Below are 18,322 nucleotides of genomic sequence, written 5' to 3' on the forward strand. Positions count from 1 at the left end.
CCTATAATGCCACAACATTATTTCATTCCCATCAGACAAGGTAGTAAAACAACTTGGTTTCCGAACTTGTTTATCTGAAGTAGTTTCCATGACCAAGTGGTAGAGTCCATCAACCTCCTTAGCATTGCCAATCATCTTCCTCGAACAAGGGTCCTGAAATTCAAATCTAGCAGATGTTACGGTAGCAATACATTTGCAATCATGAATGATACGACTAAAAGAGATGAGATTGCAAGAAAGCTTAGGAACATGTAGGACATTTAGTAATGTATGAGAAGGAGAAACAATGATTGATCCTTTTCCAGCAATAGAGGTTAGAGATCCATCAGCAATTTTAACTTTCAAGTTTCCAGATAGGGGAAAATATGAAGATAATATAGAGGAACTACCGGTCATATGATCTGTTGCCCCCGAGTCTATGATCCAAGGATTTAATTTCGATCCGGCTGTGAAAGCTTTAGGGTATGTACCTTTTCGGGCTAGAGAAGAGGAAGCAATGTAGGATGGTGACGAGTTGGGATTATTGGATGTGGAATGAGAACTCATTAATCGATACAATTGCTCTAGCTGTTCTTTGCTGAAGACAGGCGTCTCTGAAGGAGGATTCGGCTCTTTGGGCGTGGCTTCGGATGATGCATGAAACCCCTTTGAATCACGAAGATTACGATTAGAAGGGGGGTCTCAGCTGGCCTTCCATGCAGCTTCCAACACTTCACTTTGATGTGTCCCAGCTTGTTGCAGTGCTCGCAGAACGGTCGGTCTCTCTCGCTGCGACGATCAATGCGACGTGGTGGCTGACTGGAGAACAGGGCAGATGGCTCGGTGGAGGCTGATGAGTGTCCGTCGAGCATAACAGTCCACCGGCTCTCTTCTCTTCTGACCTCGGCAAAGACCTCCCTTGTACTCGGCAGTGGATCACGGCCAAGTATGTGTCCCCTCACTTCATCCAGCTCCTTATTAAGTCCGACGAGGAACTCGAAGACGCGCTCTTTCTCCACCATTTTCTGAAATAAGGCTCGGTCATTTGCACAGACCCACTCATGATCGTTGAACATGTCTATTTCCTGCCACAAGTTTTTCAAATCCGTATAATATTGAGTAACGGTTTTATCACCTTGTTTTAGCCGCCATAGCCGAGTTTTGAGCTCGAACCACTGTCCCGCATTCCCGAGATCAGAGTAAGTCTCATTCACATCGGTCCAGATAGCATGAGCAGTGGGCAGGAAGAGATATGTTCTTCCTACGCTCGGTTCCATGGAAATTATGAGCCACGACATGATCATAGAGTTTTCTGCCTCCCATTTTTTCGAGTCTTCAGCCTTCTCAGTCGGTCTCGTGTTGGTACCTGTAAGATGGCCGAATTTTCCACGGCCTCGGATGAACAGTTTAACCGATTGGGACCACTGTAGGAAATTGTTTCCTTTCAGTTTGTGAGAGGTGATGGACAAGTTTTGGAAGGTTTCAGTGTTTGGGGAGATTTGTGTTGAGTGAGCAGAGCTCATGGGAGCCGATGTATCATCAGAGGTTTTAGCCATTTTGGCTCTGATACCATATAGTCGGAGAAAGAATGAGAGAAAAGGTATATGTTTATTCGGCCAATATGAATGGTTTAAATAGACTTTACAAAGTAAATGCAGAATAAAAGCTTTACATAAATTTAGCATTTGATTCTATCCTATTAAAACTGATACACCTAATCAGCTAATTATTCTAACCGATTACATAATAACAAAGATACTAAATAATAATCCTAGCACTTATTGTTAATATTCTCGACAATAAATATTTAGCTGTGGTACCTAATATAGTTTAGTTGATAAATCCACACCACGTTCAAGTGGAGGTCGTGAGTTCAAACTTCATTGACATCAAAGTTGAAACTTGAGTTTTACAAAATAACTCACATTTGATTTTTGTAAACTAACCATTAACAATATATGCAGCCTCATAACCTTGTCTATGTGGATTTTGATTCTTCTTTTTCTAACACTTGGTTTGGTGAACCCTCTTATTGTATTCCATCTTCTATGATGACTGATTGTGTGAATGCTTAGTAGAACCCAATAAAACAATACTTTCTCTTATAAAAAAAAAAAAAACAATGTATGCAGCCTAAAATTGAAAAATTTATCCTTCCAATTAAGTGCTCACAACAAAATAAACAACACTGTAAATTTAAAAAAAAAAAAAAAAAAAACTAGTCATACACTTTAAATTTCAACTCTAATTTTTTTGAGATATCTCACTTAAACACATAACAAATAAAGAAAAATTCACTGAAAACACATAACCAAAATCTACCAACCCCTAAAATTTATATTTGATAGGGTTTAAATGAAATTTCCTAGCAATAGTTAATTGGAAAAATGATACAAATATACCCTGTGTTTTAGTGAAATGTCGAGTTTAACCTTTGGTTTTCAAAAATGTCGAGTTCATACCCTCTGTTTAATTAAAATGACGAAATTATACCATCCGTTTAACTAAAATGGCGCAATTATACCCTGAAATGGACAACAGCACCACAAATCTTTTTTTTTTTAAATTTTCATTGACGCTGACTATAATATTTATATATAAACACCAATTATCTTTATTCATTCACACCATATATGTAATTTATTTAAAAACTAAAAAATAAACAACAGTCTCTTAGTCGTGAAAAACACAAAAGATGCAAATGGGTAATAATCGACAGTTGATAGACAACAAAATCACAAATTCGAACATATAATCAATGATTTAGAGTTGGAATTCGAACACGGAATGATATAATCTATTGAGAGATATGAATTTTATTATTTAATTTCAATTTAAGGCTAATTTTATTTCAAAATTGGGAATTTGAAAATTAGGGTACCGGTTTCAATTTGATTCGGTTTTTCTTATATAAGAGTTAATATTAATGAGAGGTATATTTGTGATACTGTTATCCATTTCAGGGTATAATTGCGTCATTTTAGTTAAACAGATGGTATAATTTCGTCATTTTAGTTAAACAGAAGGTATGAACTCGACATTTTTGAAAACCAAAAGTTAAACTCGACATTTCACTAAAACATGGTATATATGTGTTATTTTCCTTAGTTAATTTTGCATTCATCATCGATGTTTATATATTATATAAAATATTGATAGATGATTAACATTTATATTTATTGTTCACTATATTTAATAAGTGAAATTTCTACCCATAAGCAAACAATCCAAACGAATAATAAAATGAACCTGAAAGGGACTCAGAGCGAAAAACTCAACATAGACAAAAGCTTGGACAAAAGTCTAACAACTCAATAGCAGTCTTCACATCAGCGACGTCACTCAATTTGTTAGGTTTCGGGGCCATGATTAACATATTTGTTTGTTGATGTTCATTAAAGTTAATATGTCTCGTCTATATACTTGGCATACGGAGAATTTAAAAACTTTGCTATGTTTCACATCCTTGCTATGTTTTAAAAAATAACTAAAACAAAAACGAAATGATATAATCGGAATGAAAATTTTGAATTAATTATCACATCATAAAAAATGGTTATTTTGTTAAAAATATTGACACTAAGAATTTTACAATACAAATGTTGGATCGTATAATTGTTTTGATTTCAAACTAGGCTTTCATTACAGTTTGTTCATGTATATGTTTTACAATTAAAAATAAAATGAATAAAAAATACACACAGGAATTTGAAAATATGTGACGCATAATTTGTTTTGAGTTTTTAATTTTAATTTTATCGTATCAAAATTTAAAACATTACGACTCGTTTAGCTTAAATGTTCTCAATGACTAAAAAAATAGCTATTGCAACCAAACGCTAGGTATTTTGATCAAGCAAGCCATATTTAAAAAAAACGAAATTGAACAAAATGTTCTCCAAAATAGAATTTGCGCTTTAGAACGTCACCTTAAAAACAAGTGGCTAAAGATTTTAAAGAGAACAAAACTTCAAGGGTTATTTTATTTTATGAAATGTCATTTTAACTTTCCGAGTGGAAAAGTTTCTCTTTTTTTGTTTGAAAAGTCTAACGGCATTTCGCTCGGGAAGTGTCACGATAATTGGCCACATTTTAAGACTTTAATCAGAAGGATTTGATAGTGACACCCCCCGAAAAATAAAAACACACACACATCATATATCACCAAACAATGAATATCAAATTGTCAAAATATCCAACTACATCCAATTTAACAAACCGACAAATGAAAATAAAGGCCTAAAAAAATTAAAATTAAAATTAAAATTGAATTGGCTTTTTTGGTTTGGTCTCTTGTGCCTTCGCCGCCCCCTGGTATAACCGATATTTCAGATTTCCACTAATCTAAATGATCAGAACTTAAGTTTAACGTATCAAATATAATAATTAAAACCATGAAAAAAAAGATAGGCAAAGGGTAGTATCGTAAATTAAAACTAAAGCCAAGATCTATTTTGATATTTGACCACACCAAACTCGCACGGACCCACGCGCAAGGCGCGAGCGAGTAAGCGGAGAGTTTCTTTTCTCTTTTTTCGTCTTTTGAATAATAATAATAATGAAGTCTCTCTCTCTCCCCCTCCTTGTACACACATATATACATACAAAACTCGCATTTACAAAACTCGAAACACACTGGGAAAAGAAAAACAAAAATCCCTCTAATTCGCTCTCATATCTCTCTCTCACAAAGAAACAAACAAACCCCGATGACGTCGGAGTTAACATTCCGGCGGGGCCACGAGGAGGCACAGCCATCGCCGGACGCGTACTTTCCGAAGCAGGCAAAGCCGTGGTCCGCCGTAATCCGGCCGATCCGGTACCTTCTCCGGGAACAGAGACTCCTCTTCATCCTCATCGGCGTCGCAATCGCCTCCGCCGGATTCTCCCTCCTTCCTTCCTCCTCCACCACCGCCCCTACCTTCTCCGCCGTGGACTACAAAGCGCTGCCGGAGATCGAGACCGCGAACCGAGCGGCGATAGGGATGGGGATGATTGGAGACACGTGGCGGTCTCCGGCGGGGAAGGTCCCGCTAGGGCTTCGGAAGAAGGGGCTGAGGATCGTGGTGACCGGAGGAGCGGGATTCGTGGGGTCTCACCTCGTGGACAGGCTGATGGAGAGAGGCGATAGTGTGATCGTCGTCGACAATTTCTTCACCGGAAGGAAGGAGAACGTGATGCACCATTTCGGAAACCCTAGGTTCGAGCTAATCCGCCACGACGTCGTTGAGCCTCTTCTTCTCGAGGTCGATCAGATCTACCATCTCGCTTGCCCTGCCTCGCCGGTTCACTACAAGTTCAACCCCGTCAAGACCATCATATCCTCGAAAATCTCAATTCTTCTTCTTATTGTTTGAAATTGTTGAATTGTTGTTGTTCCTTGATTCCGATCCTCTGTGTGGCGGCACAAGACGAATGTGGTGGGGACTCTGAACATGCTTGGGCTGGCCAAGAGAGTCGGAGCCAGATTCCTATTGACCAGCACATCCGAGGTTTATGGCGATCCTCTTCAGCATCCTCAGGTTGAGACATACTGGGGAAACGTCAATCCAATCGGTGAGTTCTCGATTTCCGTAGATAGATCGGATCGGAGCCTCTGATTTCCACGAGGTCAACGACGGTTCCGTGATTATCGGGTCAATCGATCGGACGGTCTAAAACACAGACGCACACGTTTTGTTTGTTTTTTTTGTTTCACTTCCTGAAAATTTGAAAATGGCGAGGAAAAGAGGGGTAATCTGGTAATTTAGCGGTGGGCTGCCTTTCTTGAGTTTTAGTGTAGGGCCAGAAGAAGCGGTGAGGTGACAGAGAGAGAGAGAGAGAGTGGGTTGTTTGTTTGTATTATTATTATGTGATTCTGACAGAGTCATTTGGGGTTTTGGGTGTCTGAAATGATGACAGGTGTCCGAAGCTGCTACGACGAAGGGAAGCGTACGGCTGAAACGTTGACCATGGACTACCACAGAGGTGCCAACGTTGAGGTCTGTATTTAATATTAAATTTAATGTTAAATAACATCAGCAATATGCTATTATTCTCTTTTTTGAACTGTTCATTTGTATTGGTGTGTGTGTGTGAGCTTTAATTATTTTTATATACAAGTAAACCTTAGATTTGATATGAAAATGTTCTCTATCCATTACTTAAGTTAACATGATCCCACGGCACCATCACAAATTCACATGGACTACTGTACTATAAAATGATCTTTAAAGTGTTCTGTTTGATATTTTTTTAAAAAAAATGTGTGTTTAAAAGTTTTAATTTTGGTTTGTGGTTGGTTGGCTTCTCATCTATTGAATATATTTGCAGGTCAGGATTGCCAGGATCTTCAATACTTATGGGCCAAGAATGTGCATAGATGATGGTCGTGTTGTCAGTAACTTTGTTGCCCAGGTACGTCCATTAAAGATTAATATATAGACGGTTTCTTTACATTACGGTAAAGTGGAATACAGGGGAAAAAGATTATATTTTGCATTTGTTTAGTGGTTAATTAATTGATCCATAATTTGTGGCAACTTTGCAGGCTTTGAGGAAAGAGCCTCTCACTGTTTATGGTGATGGAAAGCAGACAAGGAGTTTCCAATATGTTTCTGATCTGGCAAGTCATATACATATATAACCATAGTTTTTTACTTTTTTTTTCTTCCTTGAATTGATAGCTTTAACAAAAATAAAATTGTAGTTTCTTTAAAAATTTTGTTTTGTGGTTCCTGGCTAGCTTTTGCTTTACAAATCAAACCATACATTATTCATATCATCCTAAATGATTTTTTTTTTTAAATAGGATTAGTGAATTTGAAATGACTTTGCTTTGAGGGGTCCGTTTCTTTTGTCTCGTAGTGGTGATTATGGCCTATGCTGAGAGGGGGTTTAATCCTAAGCAAGTCTTTATTTTTTCCTTTTCATTTTTAAGCGTATGACAATGAGCTGTTATTTATAAAGATTGCATTACCCTGAGCTATGTGACCTGTTTGCGAATCATATTCCATCCCCATTTCGCTCTCTCAATTTAATATAGTATAGACGCTATACAGCCCCTTCATGAAGATATCTATACACGTAGAACAGTTCATATTACACGTGACTTGGAGCCAATACCAAAAGACAAGTCATAGATGGACCAGCATTTCTTAATCAAGCCTTAGGTTGGTAGACACGTTGGTCTGTTTGTATTAATTTCATTTGCAAGAAATAAACATCCCTTTCAGTTTCAACATTATAAATTATTCCACTGTAAAGAAAAGAAAAAAAAAAACCCGGGAACCATAGCTGGAAATTAAGGGTTCTTTGGTGTGATTGGTAGAGCTTAGGAATTGGCCGTTATGGGTAGGCTCTATGTCATTGTTTGGTATCTTAGGCAGGAAAAAAAAAATAGTCCCCTTTATATCCCTTTTGGGGACCAATACTTTCTCTCTCATTTATTTGTTTTCATGAGAGAAGTAAATTAAAAACTGAAATGTGTGATAACAGGTGGAGGGTCTTATGCGCCTAATGGAAGGAGAACATGTTGGACCATTTAACCTTGGAAATCCTGGTGAATTCACCATGCTTGAACTTGCCAAGGTAAATAAAAAATAAGTTACTTTCATGGATGAAGAACGTCTAATTTATTCTTGGGAGTTGAGTTTTTTAAATCGAATATTGATGACAGGTTGTTCAAGAGACGATCGATCCGGATGCGAAGATTGCTTACAAGGAAAACACGGCGGACGATCCTCACAAGAGGAAACCGGACATCACAAAAGCGAAGGATCTTCTCGGGTGGGAACCCAAGATACCACTTCGCAAGGGACTTCCTATGATGGTTAAGGACTTTAGGCAACGCATTTTCGGCGACCACAAGGAAGGTGTTTCTTCCAAAGCTGCTGCGCAGTCTTAAGTTGTGGAGATAATTCTAATTTCTGGCGCCACAAAGAAAGGGATCGAAAATTATTTTGCTTGGCAAATAGGAAAATAAGAATAAAATTAAAAAAAAGATTTATTACACCTACATTTCACAACAGCAGAGAAGAACAAAGAAGAAATGAAGAAAGACGTAGCAAAATATTTTTTTTCTTGTTCTTTGGATCCCTTTGGTGTCCCCACCTTCCGTTTCGTAGCATTCATGTTTTTGTTTACTTTCATCATATTTCTTTTTGTTTCTTTTAAACTTCAATAGATACCGAGCGTTTTGTTTCTAAAATTACTTGTTTTGGATATGTCATAATTAGTTGAGGGGGCTTTTAGTCTAGTAGTTTCGTCCCTAACAAAAGGCCTTGCTAATGGGATTATTTATAGTAACCAATTTGATTTGTCCCTTACTAGAATACCAATGTGGGACTAGTGCCTTGTCACTACCAGAAAATGATTTAGCAAGTACGGTAGAAGGTTGTAGTCATTATACAACTCTGGTTTTGAGACTGACATCTATCGTACCAGAGTGTTTCAATTTGCCTAAAACTGTAGTGAAAACATGGTACTCCATTTATACATATAATGTTTATTGATCTCATTAGTTCAAATTACGATGTTAGAAAGTAGTTTTATCTAATTCAATTAATATATACTTAAGGATTACGGTTGTAAAAAATAATCTTATATTTAAGGATTTCTGTTTTAATAATATAGACTATGTCTCATTTATGTTAATGCAATTTTTTTTATAAAAAAATACATTTAAAGAAATTCAAAACAAAACACGTTTATAATATATTAGTTTCAAATGAAGTAGTTGCCCACACGTTGCTGCTGAATCTAAGAACGTGGAACTTTGTTGTGTTTGATTTAGCATTTGGTGCTTATTTATTATGAATGTTTAAAAATATTTTGGTCCCTTATATTTTATAAAAATATGTAATACTCATGATAAGAACAAAAATACATAAAGTTACTGAGTCTTGATAAAAATATATGATCGTCACACAATCATACTACTTTAGATGGTTTAATCATCTTATGGCAAGTTGTTTTGATCCTTAAGCATTGGATTACGCTTATTTTATTGAATTTTGTGGCAATATCCCCGTTATTATAATTTTAAATGTATTACCAATGAAAAAGATGTTAAAATTCAATTAAAAAATAATAAAAAGTTTACATGCTATCAAGGATATCTCCATTAAAATTTTCAGACGTTAACAAAAACGACGACGTTTTGTGGTATGTTAAATTTAGAAGCGACATGTCGCTTCTAAACATCTAGATTTAAATTAGAAACCGGAAAAAATATAATATGAAAAAAAAAACGGTACTTTTAGAAGCGACAATACGCTTCTAAATATTACCCACGAAATGGAGAGAAAGAATTAGAAGCGACAACCCGCTTCAAATGTCACTTCTAAACTCTTCCCATTATTTCGCGGGAGCCATTTTTTGCGTCAAATTTTTGGACTTAGAAGCGACTCTAGAGGCGGCATGTCGCTTCTAATTTTTAGAAACGACTGACCTTTAGAAGCGGACCTTTAGAGACTTTTTTCGCTTCTAAAGTCGCTTCTAAAGGTCATTTAGGAACGACTTTTATAATCGACTTTTTGACCTTTAGAAGCGACTTCTAAACGCCTATTTTGTAGTAGTACTTCTTCTCGATCCTTGCTTCTTGAGATAGGAGAAGAGATTCAATCTCATTGCTGAGAATTCATCTTTTCTTGATAGAGTACTTATAACAAACATTTCTAAAAATACATTTAAATAAATTCAAAACAAAACACATTTATAATATATTAGTTTCAAATGAAGTAGTTGCCCACGCGTCTCTGCTGAATTTAAGAACGTGGAACTTTGTTGTGTTTGATTTAGAATTTGGTGCTTATTTATTATGAATGTTTAAAAATGTTTTGGTCCCTTATATTTTATAAAAATATGTAATACTCATGATAAGAACAAAAATACATAAAGTTACTGAGTCTTGATAAAAAAAATATGATCATCACACAATCATACTACTTTAGATGGTTTGATCATCTTATGGCAAGTTGTTTTGATCTTAAGCATTGGATTACCTTTTTTTTTGTTATTGAATTCTTGTGGCAATATCCCCATTATTATAATTTTAAATGTATTACCAATGAAAAAGATGTGAAAATTCAATTCAAAGATATTAAAAAGTTTACATGCTATCAAGGATGTAGTAGTCTTTACCCTTTATTATATGTTGACTAGTATAATCTTTATATTATGTATTTGTTGACTAGCTAATGATCGTCAGATGTGATGTATCTTCGGTCTATTAGACTAGTATATGTACTCTATTGAACTCTATCTCATTTCTCTCTAAATCTCTTTCTGCTTTATACTCTAATTTGGTTAGCCTTTCTCGATGGCAACCGCGATGGAGAGTTCGATCTTTGCCGCCATGGAAGGAGCGTCCGCTTCATCAAGACCTAGACCGATCAGATTCAACCACGCAATCTCGATGAAGCTCGACTCAACGAACTTCATGATCTAGAGAAAACAAGTTATAGCGACAATCAAAAGTCACAACCTCATCGATTTTCTGATTGGAAAGAAGAAAGCTCCGGTCAAGTTTCTACGACGTAGTGATGAGGAACTAGACCAAATCAATCCAGATTTCAGAGCGTGGGAGCAATAAGATCCAATTCTCGTGTCATGGCTCTTCACGTCAATGATTGATATCATACTTGTTCGAGTCGTGCGTTGTAACACCTCCGCTGAGATCTGGAAGGCCTATTTCAATTCTCATATTCGAGCAAAAGTGTCGCAGTGACAAACGCAACTCGGAAGGCTCACAAAGTCACAATTTGACTATGAATGATTATCTAGTGAAAATTAGATATATCATAGATCTCCTTGAGCTTGTTGGAGAAGCTACATCGAAGAAGGCTCACATCAACACAATTTTTAAGGTCTATACGAGTATGAACTGTTTGTTCTAAGTACTCTATCAAGAAAAAGATGAATTCTCAACAATGAGATTGAATCTCTTCTCCTATCTCAAGAAGCAAGGATCGAGAAGAAGCACTACTACAAAATAGGCCATTAGAAGTCGCTTCTAAAGGCCAAAAAGTCGATTATAAAAGTCGTTTCTAAATGACCTTTAGAAGCGATTTTAGAAGCGAAAAAAGTCTCTAAAGGTTCGCTTCTAAATGTCAGTCGCTTCTAAAAATTAGAAGCGACATGCCGCCTCTAGAGTCGCTTCTAAGTCCAAAAATTTGGCGCCAAAAATGGCTCCCGCGAAATAGTGGGAAGAGTTTAGAAGTGACATTTGAAGCGGGTTGTGACTTCTAATTCTTTCTCTCCATTTCGTGGGTAATATATACAAGCGTATTGTCGCTTCTAAAAGTACTGTTTTTTTTATTTTTTTTAAATATTATATTTTCCGATTTCTAATTTAAATCTAGATGTTTAGAAGCGACATGTCGCTTCTATATTTAACATACCACAAAACGTCGTCGTTTTTGTTAACGTCTGAAAATTTTAGTGGAGACAACATGAAAATTAAATTTTGAGAGCCGCTTATAATTGGCGGAAAAAATTTAGAAGCGACAAGTCCCTTCTAATCTCAAAAGTATGACTTATTCAAGGCAAAATATTTGTATTTCCCTAGAATAGTTTTGAAGCGACTAGTCACTTCTAACTGACAAATATCGCTTCTAAAAATCGGCGTTTCTTCTAAAACATGTTTTTGTAGTAGTGCAAGCAAGACAAGGTGACCACAAGCCAACACAAGGAGAGTTCGATCTCAGATCTGAGTACAAATCAGCTATGAATGTCCCACCGTATAGACACTCTAATTCTGGAAGTATGATCAGCAATATCAAAATTCTCAAGGATCGAGACATGGATTTTCTTGTAGAGGCAGAGGACGAGGCAAATGGCGTAGATATGGTCGCGGATCGAAGCAGCAGTGCCAAGTCTGTGGTAAGATGGAACGTGGATATTGTAATTCACCGTACAACCACCACCGGTCATATTTATGTCTCTCTTTTTTCTTTTTTCTTTTTCTGATCCTCTCTCTCCGACCCACCATCATCGGTCCCCTCTCTATCTCTCTGAGCTCTCTCCGACCATCACCACCACCGAGACCTACCTCTCTCTCTCTCTGTCATTCGGTCCTCTCTCTTCGCCCTCCGGTCTTCTCTCTCCAACCCACCACCACCAATCATCTCTCTCTCCGAGCTCTCTTTGCCGTCCTCCAGACCTCGCCCTCCGGTCTTCCCTCTCTGCCACTCTCCGGTGAGTTTTTTATCTCTCTCTCTCTCTATCTCTCTCTTTCTGTTTCTCTCTCTGTCTCTCTCTATAATTCTCTCTCTGTCTCTCTCTATAATTCTCTCTCTGTCTCTCTATATCTCTGCCTCCCCCGTCGATGTGCCTCCTTTGGCGTAAGCCTCATCGCCGCACCTCTCCGTTGCCGTCCACACCATCAAAGCTCTGCCTCAACCCCACCCAATCGAAGCTCGCGGTCAGCCTTGTCCGAAACTCGCCCTGATTTCTCTTTTTCTCTCTCTCTCTCTCTCTCCCACTCTCTTTTCTTCGCTCACAGGCCCCGCCCGCCCGTGTCAAGCTCCTCACTCGCGTCATACTTCGCAGTCTCACACAGGCAGCCACATCGCAGCTCCGGTGCTCCCGGTCGTAGCTCGCAGCCAAGTACCTCGCGCAACGAGCCCTAGTAAAAGTCCCGCCCGCGCAGCCGTGTTGAGCTTCGCAGCCGCGTCCGCCTCGTTGTTGCCTCAGCCCATTCGATTCCACCTCTCACGTCTTGTACCTCGCAGCTCCGTCGGTGAAAGTTAGTGGTTATTTATGTAAATTAAATTAGTTGATTAGTAAGTGTAGTAATTAATTAGGTAAATAAATGTGTTAGGTTGTTATTTAGGTAATTAATTCACACACACACATATATATATATATATATATATATATATATATTAATTAGTTATTAGATTAGTAAATATGTTAATAAGTATAATATGTTAGGTTAACTACTAGTTAATTTAATTAACTTGGTTAAATATGTGTTTAATTAAGTAATTAGAAAATGATTAACTTTCAGATAATTAGTTCTTATAACTTAATCTGAAATTGTAATTGTAATAAATTAGGTAATTTAGAATTAATTCAGTTAATATTGTAATTGCAATTGAAAAAATAACTTGTTTAAATTTATTGCTTTTTTAATTGTTAATCTGTTTTAACCGAGCAACTGAGACTCGGTTTAGGATTTAGTTGATGAATAGAATAGATTGGCTGGTATATATATGCTTTTATATTAAATTGAAGGTTTTTTTTGTTTGTAAATAGTATAGGGTGTTGGGGAATCAAGCGCATATCAGACACGAACAATCGCTCTGATACCACTCGTTGAAAGATGAGTGGGCACATTCTTTATCTCACTAGATGAGAAACGTGGTGTTTCAAATCTCGCTCTTATTTTACTAAGAATGGAAACTAATTTCCGAAGGGGAGAGGCAGAAAATTTTGCACGGCCAAGAGGGAGAGCCACGAAATTATTAGGTAAAAAAACTTATTCTTTTTTTCCCTTCTTATTATGCCTTCTCATGAACCCCTATTTATAGTAGTAAAATGAGATATTCATGGAACTTTCCAGAATATATTATTTCCTTTTATTGTGTTCACACTAGAGTATTTAATCTAGGCCCTTGGATCTCAACAAGTGAATCCTACTTTTTCTCTCATCCATCAGATCAATATCTATGGGATATTATTCTCTATTTAAATGGAGAATATTTTATTTAGTGAGATAATAAATGAGAATATATTATTTCCCTTTAAATATATTCTCCTAAATACTTTCATTTAAATAAGGAGAGAATAAAAGACAATATCTTATATTATTCTCTCTCCTTTGTTTAAACAACTAAAGAGAAAATATTGGTAAATACCAATATCATAAAAGTCGGATTTTAGGCACACGGCCAAGGCAAATTTGCGCAACTCCCATGCCAAAATTCCCAAATCCGATTTTCATATTTTGTGCAAGGCCCAATTGCTTAAAACCCAATTAATTATTTATTTACTGGATCCAACAACAAACAAATAATTAATAATTGATTATTTACTTGATCCAACAATAAATAAACAATTCTACCATAAATATTTATTTAATTCTGCGAATACCCGTTTTCCAGAATTAATGCTGCCAATCACAATTACAGCAAGTGAGATTAATAATGAGAAACTTTATTATACGAAAGTTCTTATCCGCCTTTATCAGAGCCGAATCGGGGACTATGGACCTACTAATAGAAGCTTAACAAATCCGATGAAAAATACGAAATAGTCATTTCCCTTTTTCTATCGATTCGTCTAATCTTGGTCAAATACTCCACTTTGTAAGCCAAGAATGAACTCTCCTTTAATACTAGAATTATATTTACTCATCGTGACGAGTGTCCACTGATATAGTCAGTTCGTGATCAAGATCCTCCATGTTCAACCCGTGTCAAGAGAAGTCAATTTTTTCGTTATACTTCTCTTGATACATATCAGCCCTAAGCATTGTTGTTTCCCCAGCGAAAGATTCTTTCGAACGTTACTTACTTCGGAAGTGCTAGCAATCTATCGGTTCTGGAATCAATTCTTAGGTGAGTGAACATTAACCTTCTTTCAGGAAGGCTGGATTCCGTATCTGTAAATCACTTCCCACTCGAATCATGCTCTGAGAGACTCCCAAGACATAAGTTGTGATTAGCATGGATAGCCTTTTAGCGAATGAGTCAAAGAGCTCAGTAACAGGACCCAGTGTCCATGATCACTTCAGGATTCAGATCAAATCTCATTGTAACCATCATAGCGGCCTCGGTTAGTGTGTTGTAACGATCCTTAAACGACACATCTACAACCAAGACCTGTCAAAGTCGTACACTTACAACAAGTGTAGAATGCTCCCACATAGTGATCAGCCTTCACCTATGTATTCCACATATATGACTTTAGATATAGCTTTCCAGACGTATATGAGTCATCGACCTCGTTTTAGCTCACCGCCCGAACTCAGTTGCCCAGCACGTGACTTAGTTTAATACGAAGGCTATGGAAGATAATTGTGCTATGGAAGATAGTTGTTATTGATTCTAATTGTTTAGAAATCAACCCACTAATCATATAATGCTAATAAAGTAATCTTATTATCGAATTTAGTAATCATTTGTTCATTATCTTCAAGTGGGCAATATTCCCAACATAGGGAAACTCTGCCGAAATTTTGGTAGATTTATTAATCAAGTAGTCTAATTTATTTAATTTTCCCGGTCATCATTCTTTTCCCACATCAAATTTCAAAAATAATATCAACACTCCGTCTCGTTCTAATATATCTTCCAAATTCGTTCTAATATAATTTGATTTCCGGAATTCGGCGTTATGTCAAATCTAGGTAGAGATTGGATTATTGATAATGACCGAATGAGTCTTCAGTATCAGTCTGGCGTGAATGAGTTTACCCGCACGACACGTTTCCAACTGAATAATGATTGCGAAGTCAAGTGTCCTTGTGTGGATGCAACAACGCAATTACCCAACATGTACAAGTTGTTCGGATGCATCTTTTATCCAAGGGATTTACTCCGTACTACACTCAGTGGTATCATCATGACGAGCCACGACATGCCATCCATGCTGAAGAAGAAGCATCAATAGAGAACGAGCGAGACGTTGGCGGATTACACGACGTCATTCACAATATCATGAATCACGATGATTATAATGATTTTGTCGACCCGAACCCGATTGAAGTACGCGAAAAAGAGCAGGTTGAGGATCTCTTCGCTGAGTTGAAAGCAAAATTGTACCTTGGTCGTAATGAGTTTCATCTTTGTCATTCTCGGTTTCGTTGATACACATAAAAGTCATGAACCACTGGACGAACAAGTCTTTCACTGAGTTGTTGCAGCTTTTGAGGGAGTTGCATCTTGCTGGAAACAGAATTCCAGAGAAACACTACGAGACGAAGGCGAAGTTGAAGCTGTTTGACATAGGTTACGAGATGATCGATGTGTGTGTGAACAATTGCGTCTTATTCTAGAAGGGATTGAAAACTGCTGACGTCTACCCCGTTTGCGACGAAAGTAGATGGGTAGTTTGGAAGAAAGTACCGTTCAAAGGTTTGTGGTACTTTTTGGTGAAAGATCGGCTCAAGCGGATACGCATCTTGAAAGATCGGCTCTGTGAAGTTTTCCGATAGACTTGCTGGAAATTTGAAGAAAAATGTCACTGCTGATGGAAATGTCATGGGGTGGAATACCCATGGCTTTCACGTGATACTGCAAAGGTTGTTGGCTGTGGGTATCGATCTTTATGTTCCGAAGCAAATTCAGGAGACCATCGCAGAGCTGGATAACTTTTTTAAGCTCATGTGTTCTAGAACATTACGAGTGGAAGATCTTGAGAAAGCACAAGAAGCAATCACGATTATGGTTCATGTGACGAGACATTTACCCAATGAAGCTCTTGATGGTGGTCCGATACATATGAAAGTTAAAGCATTTCATGAGAAATAGAGCTAAATCAGAAGGCTCTATCGCTGAGGCTTACGTTGTAGAAGAAGCTTTGGTGTTTGTTGAAGGTATTTTGAAGATGCCTCGAATGAAGTCGTTCAAGCCCGTGAGCTCTCTATTTTTTAGTCAGAGAAATGGTGCCCTATGGAAAGATGAATCCGACCCGGTTGGACGGAAAGTCGAGAGAGATGGCAAGAGTAGTACATTTTTCCCTTGATGATTACATGACGTAAGTTTGACTTAATCAATAATTTTTCATAATGATTCTAAAAAATATTAATGTTTTAAAAAACAGTTAGCATTGGGATCTCATGGTACCCGAAGGGCATAGGAAAGAATTCAGAGTCTGGTTTGCAAAAAGGGTTTGTATACATAAAGTTTGATATTATGACGGTGAACTACACCATCACGATACTCATCATTCTATAATATTCTTCTAATTGTAGATATACGATATGAAAGCAGGGAGATCTAATGTGTCTGAAGAGCTTTACACTCTTTTAGTCTGACTATTTCAGAACGTTCACATGTATCCGAGATATATGGTCAACGGTGTGAATCTTATTATTTCTTGTCGTGTTGAGATGCGAAATACTCAAAATAACAGTTTGTGCGTAGATGTAGATGACTACACTTTCTACTGAAGGATAGATGATGTTATCGCACTCTTTGACTCATTCGCTAAAAGGCCACTATCATGCTAATCACAACTTATGTCTTGGGAGCATTGCGGAACATGGTTCGAGTAGGAAGTGATTTACAGATATGGAATACAGACTTCCTGAAAGAAGGTAATTGTTCTCTCACCTAAGGGTTGATTCTAAAATCGATAGATTGCGCGCACTTCCGAAGTTTGTACGTTCAGAAGAATCTTTCGATGGGGAAGCAACAATGCTTAGGGCTTATATGTGTCAAGAATAGTATAACAGAATAATTGACTTTTCTCGACGCGGGGTGAACCTGGAGGATCTTGATCACGAACTGACTATATCAGTGGACACTCGTCACGATGAGTAAATATAGTTCTAGTACCAGGGAGGATTCAGTCTTGCCTTGCAAGATGGAGTCTGACCAAGATTAGACAAATTGATGTAGAAAAGAGGATGGACTTTTTCGTCTTTTCATCGGATTTATTGAGCTTCTAATACTAGGTCTATAGTCCCCAATTCGGCTATGATAAAAGCAGATAAGAACTTTCGAATAATAATGTTTTCATTATTATAATCTCACTAGCTGTAATTGTGATTGACAAGATCAATTCTGAAATATGGGTATTTGCAGAATTAGATAATTATTTATGGTAATATTAATTATTTATTGTTTGATCAAGTAAATAATTAATCAATTACTTATTTGTTTATTGTTGGACCAAGTAAATTAATAATTAATTGGGTTTTAAGCAATTGAGCCTTACACAAAATGAGGTGCACGGATTTTAGGAGATCTTGGCACATGATTTGCGCAAATCCTCCCTTGGCCGAGAGGTAGAAATTCGTCCATGTCAATATTGGTACTTACCAATATTTTCTCTTTAGTTGTTTAAATAAAGGAGAGAGAAAAATATTTAAAAGAAAATAAGATATTGCCATTCATTCTCTCTGATGAATATTGGGAGAGAATAATATCTAAAAGAAAATAAGATATTATCATTTATTCTCGATCATGAATATTATGAGAAAATAATATTTAAAATGAAATAAGATATTTCATTTATTCTCTCATTAATAAATATTCTCTATTTAAACATGAAATAAAATCTCATAGATATTGATATGATGACTAAGAGATAAAGTGGATTCATGAGATGAGATCCTATGACCAAACTTTGATTCACTAGTGTGAACACAATAAAAGGAAATAATATATTTGGGAAACTACCAAGAATATAT

General features: G+C 36.8%; 1 protein-coding gene across 1 annotated transcript; it reads left to right on the forward strand.

Annotated features, from left to right (window-relative positions):
• The first annotated feature begins 4,580 nt into the window (after positions 1 to 4,580).
• LOC149388983 (UDP-glucuronic acid decarboxylase 2-like) lies at positions 4,581 to 8,167 on the forward strand. The gene is made up of 7 exons (XM_089624500.1): positions 4,581 to 5,302; positions 5,393 to 5,535; positions 5,881 to 5,960; positions 6,292 to 6,375; positions 6,509 to 6,583; positions 7,456 to 7,548; positions 7,637 to 8,167. The coding sequence occupies exons 1-7, from the start codon at positions 4,689 to 4,691 to the stop codon at positions 7,862 to 7,864; spliced, it is 1,317 nt and encodes a 438-aa protein (XP_089480626.1). The 5' UTR covers positions 4,581 to 4,688; the 3' UTR covers positions 7,865 to 8,167.
• Positions 8,168 to 18,322: the final 10,155 nt, after the last annotated feature.

The sequence above is a fragment of the Urtica dioica genome, chromosome 8 (assembly GCF_054948205.1).
Source record: "Urtica dioica subsp. dioica isolate 48M chromosome 8, U.dioica_male_clone48M_v1_H2, whole genome shotgun sequence".
In the NCBI taxonomy this organism is placed as follows: domain Eukaryota; kingdom Viridiplantae; phylum Streptophyta; class Magnoliopsida; order Rosales; family Urticaceae; genus Urtica; species Urtica dioica.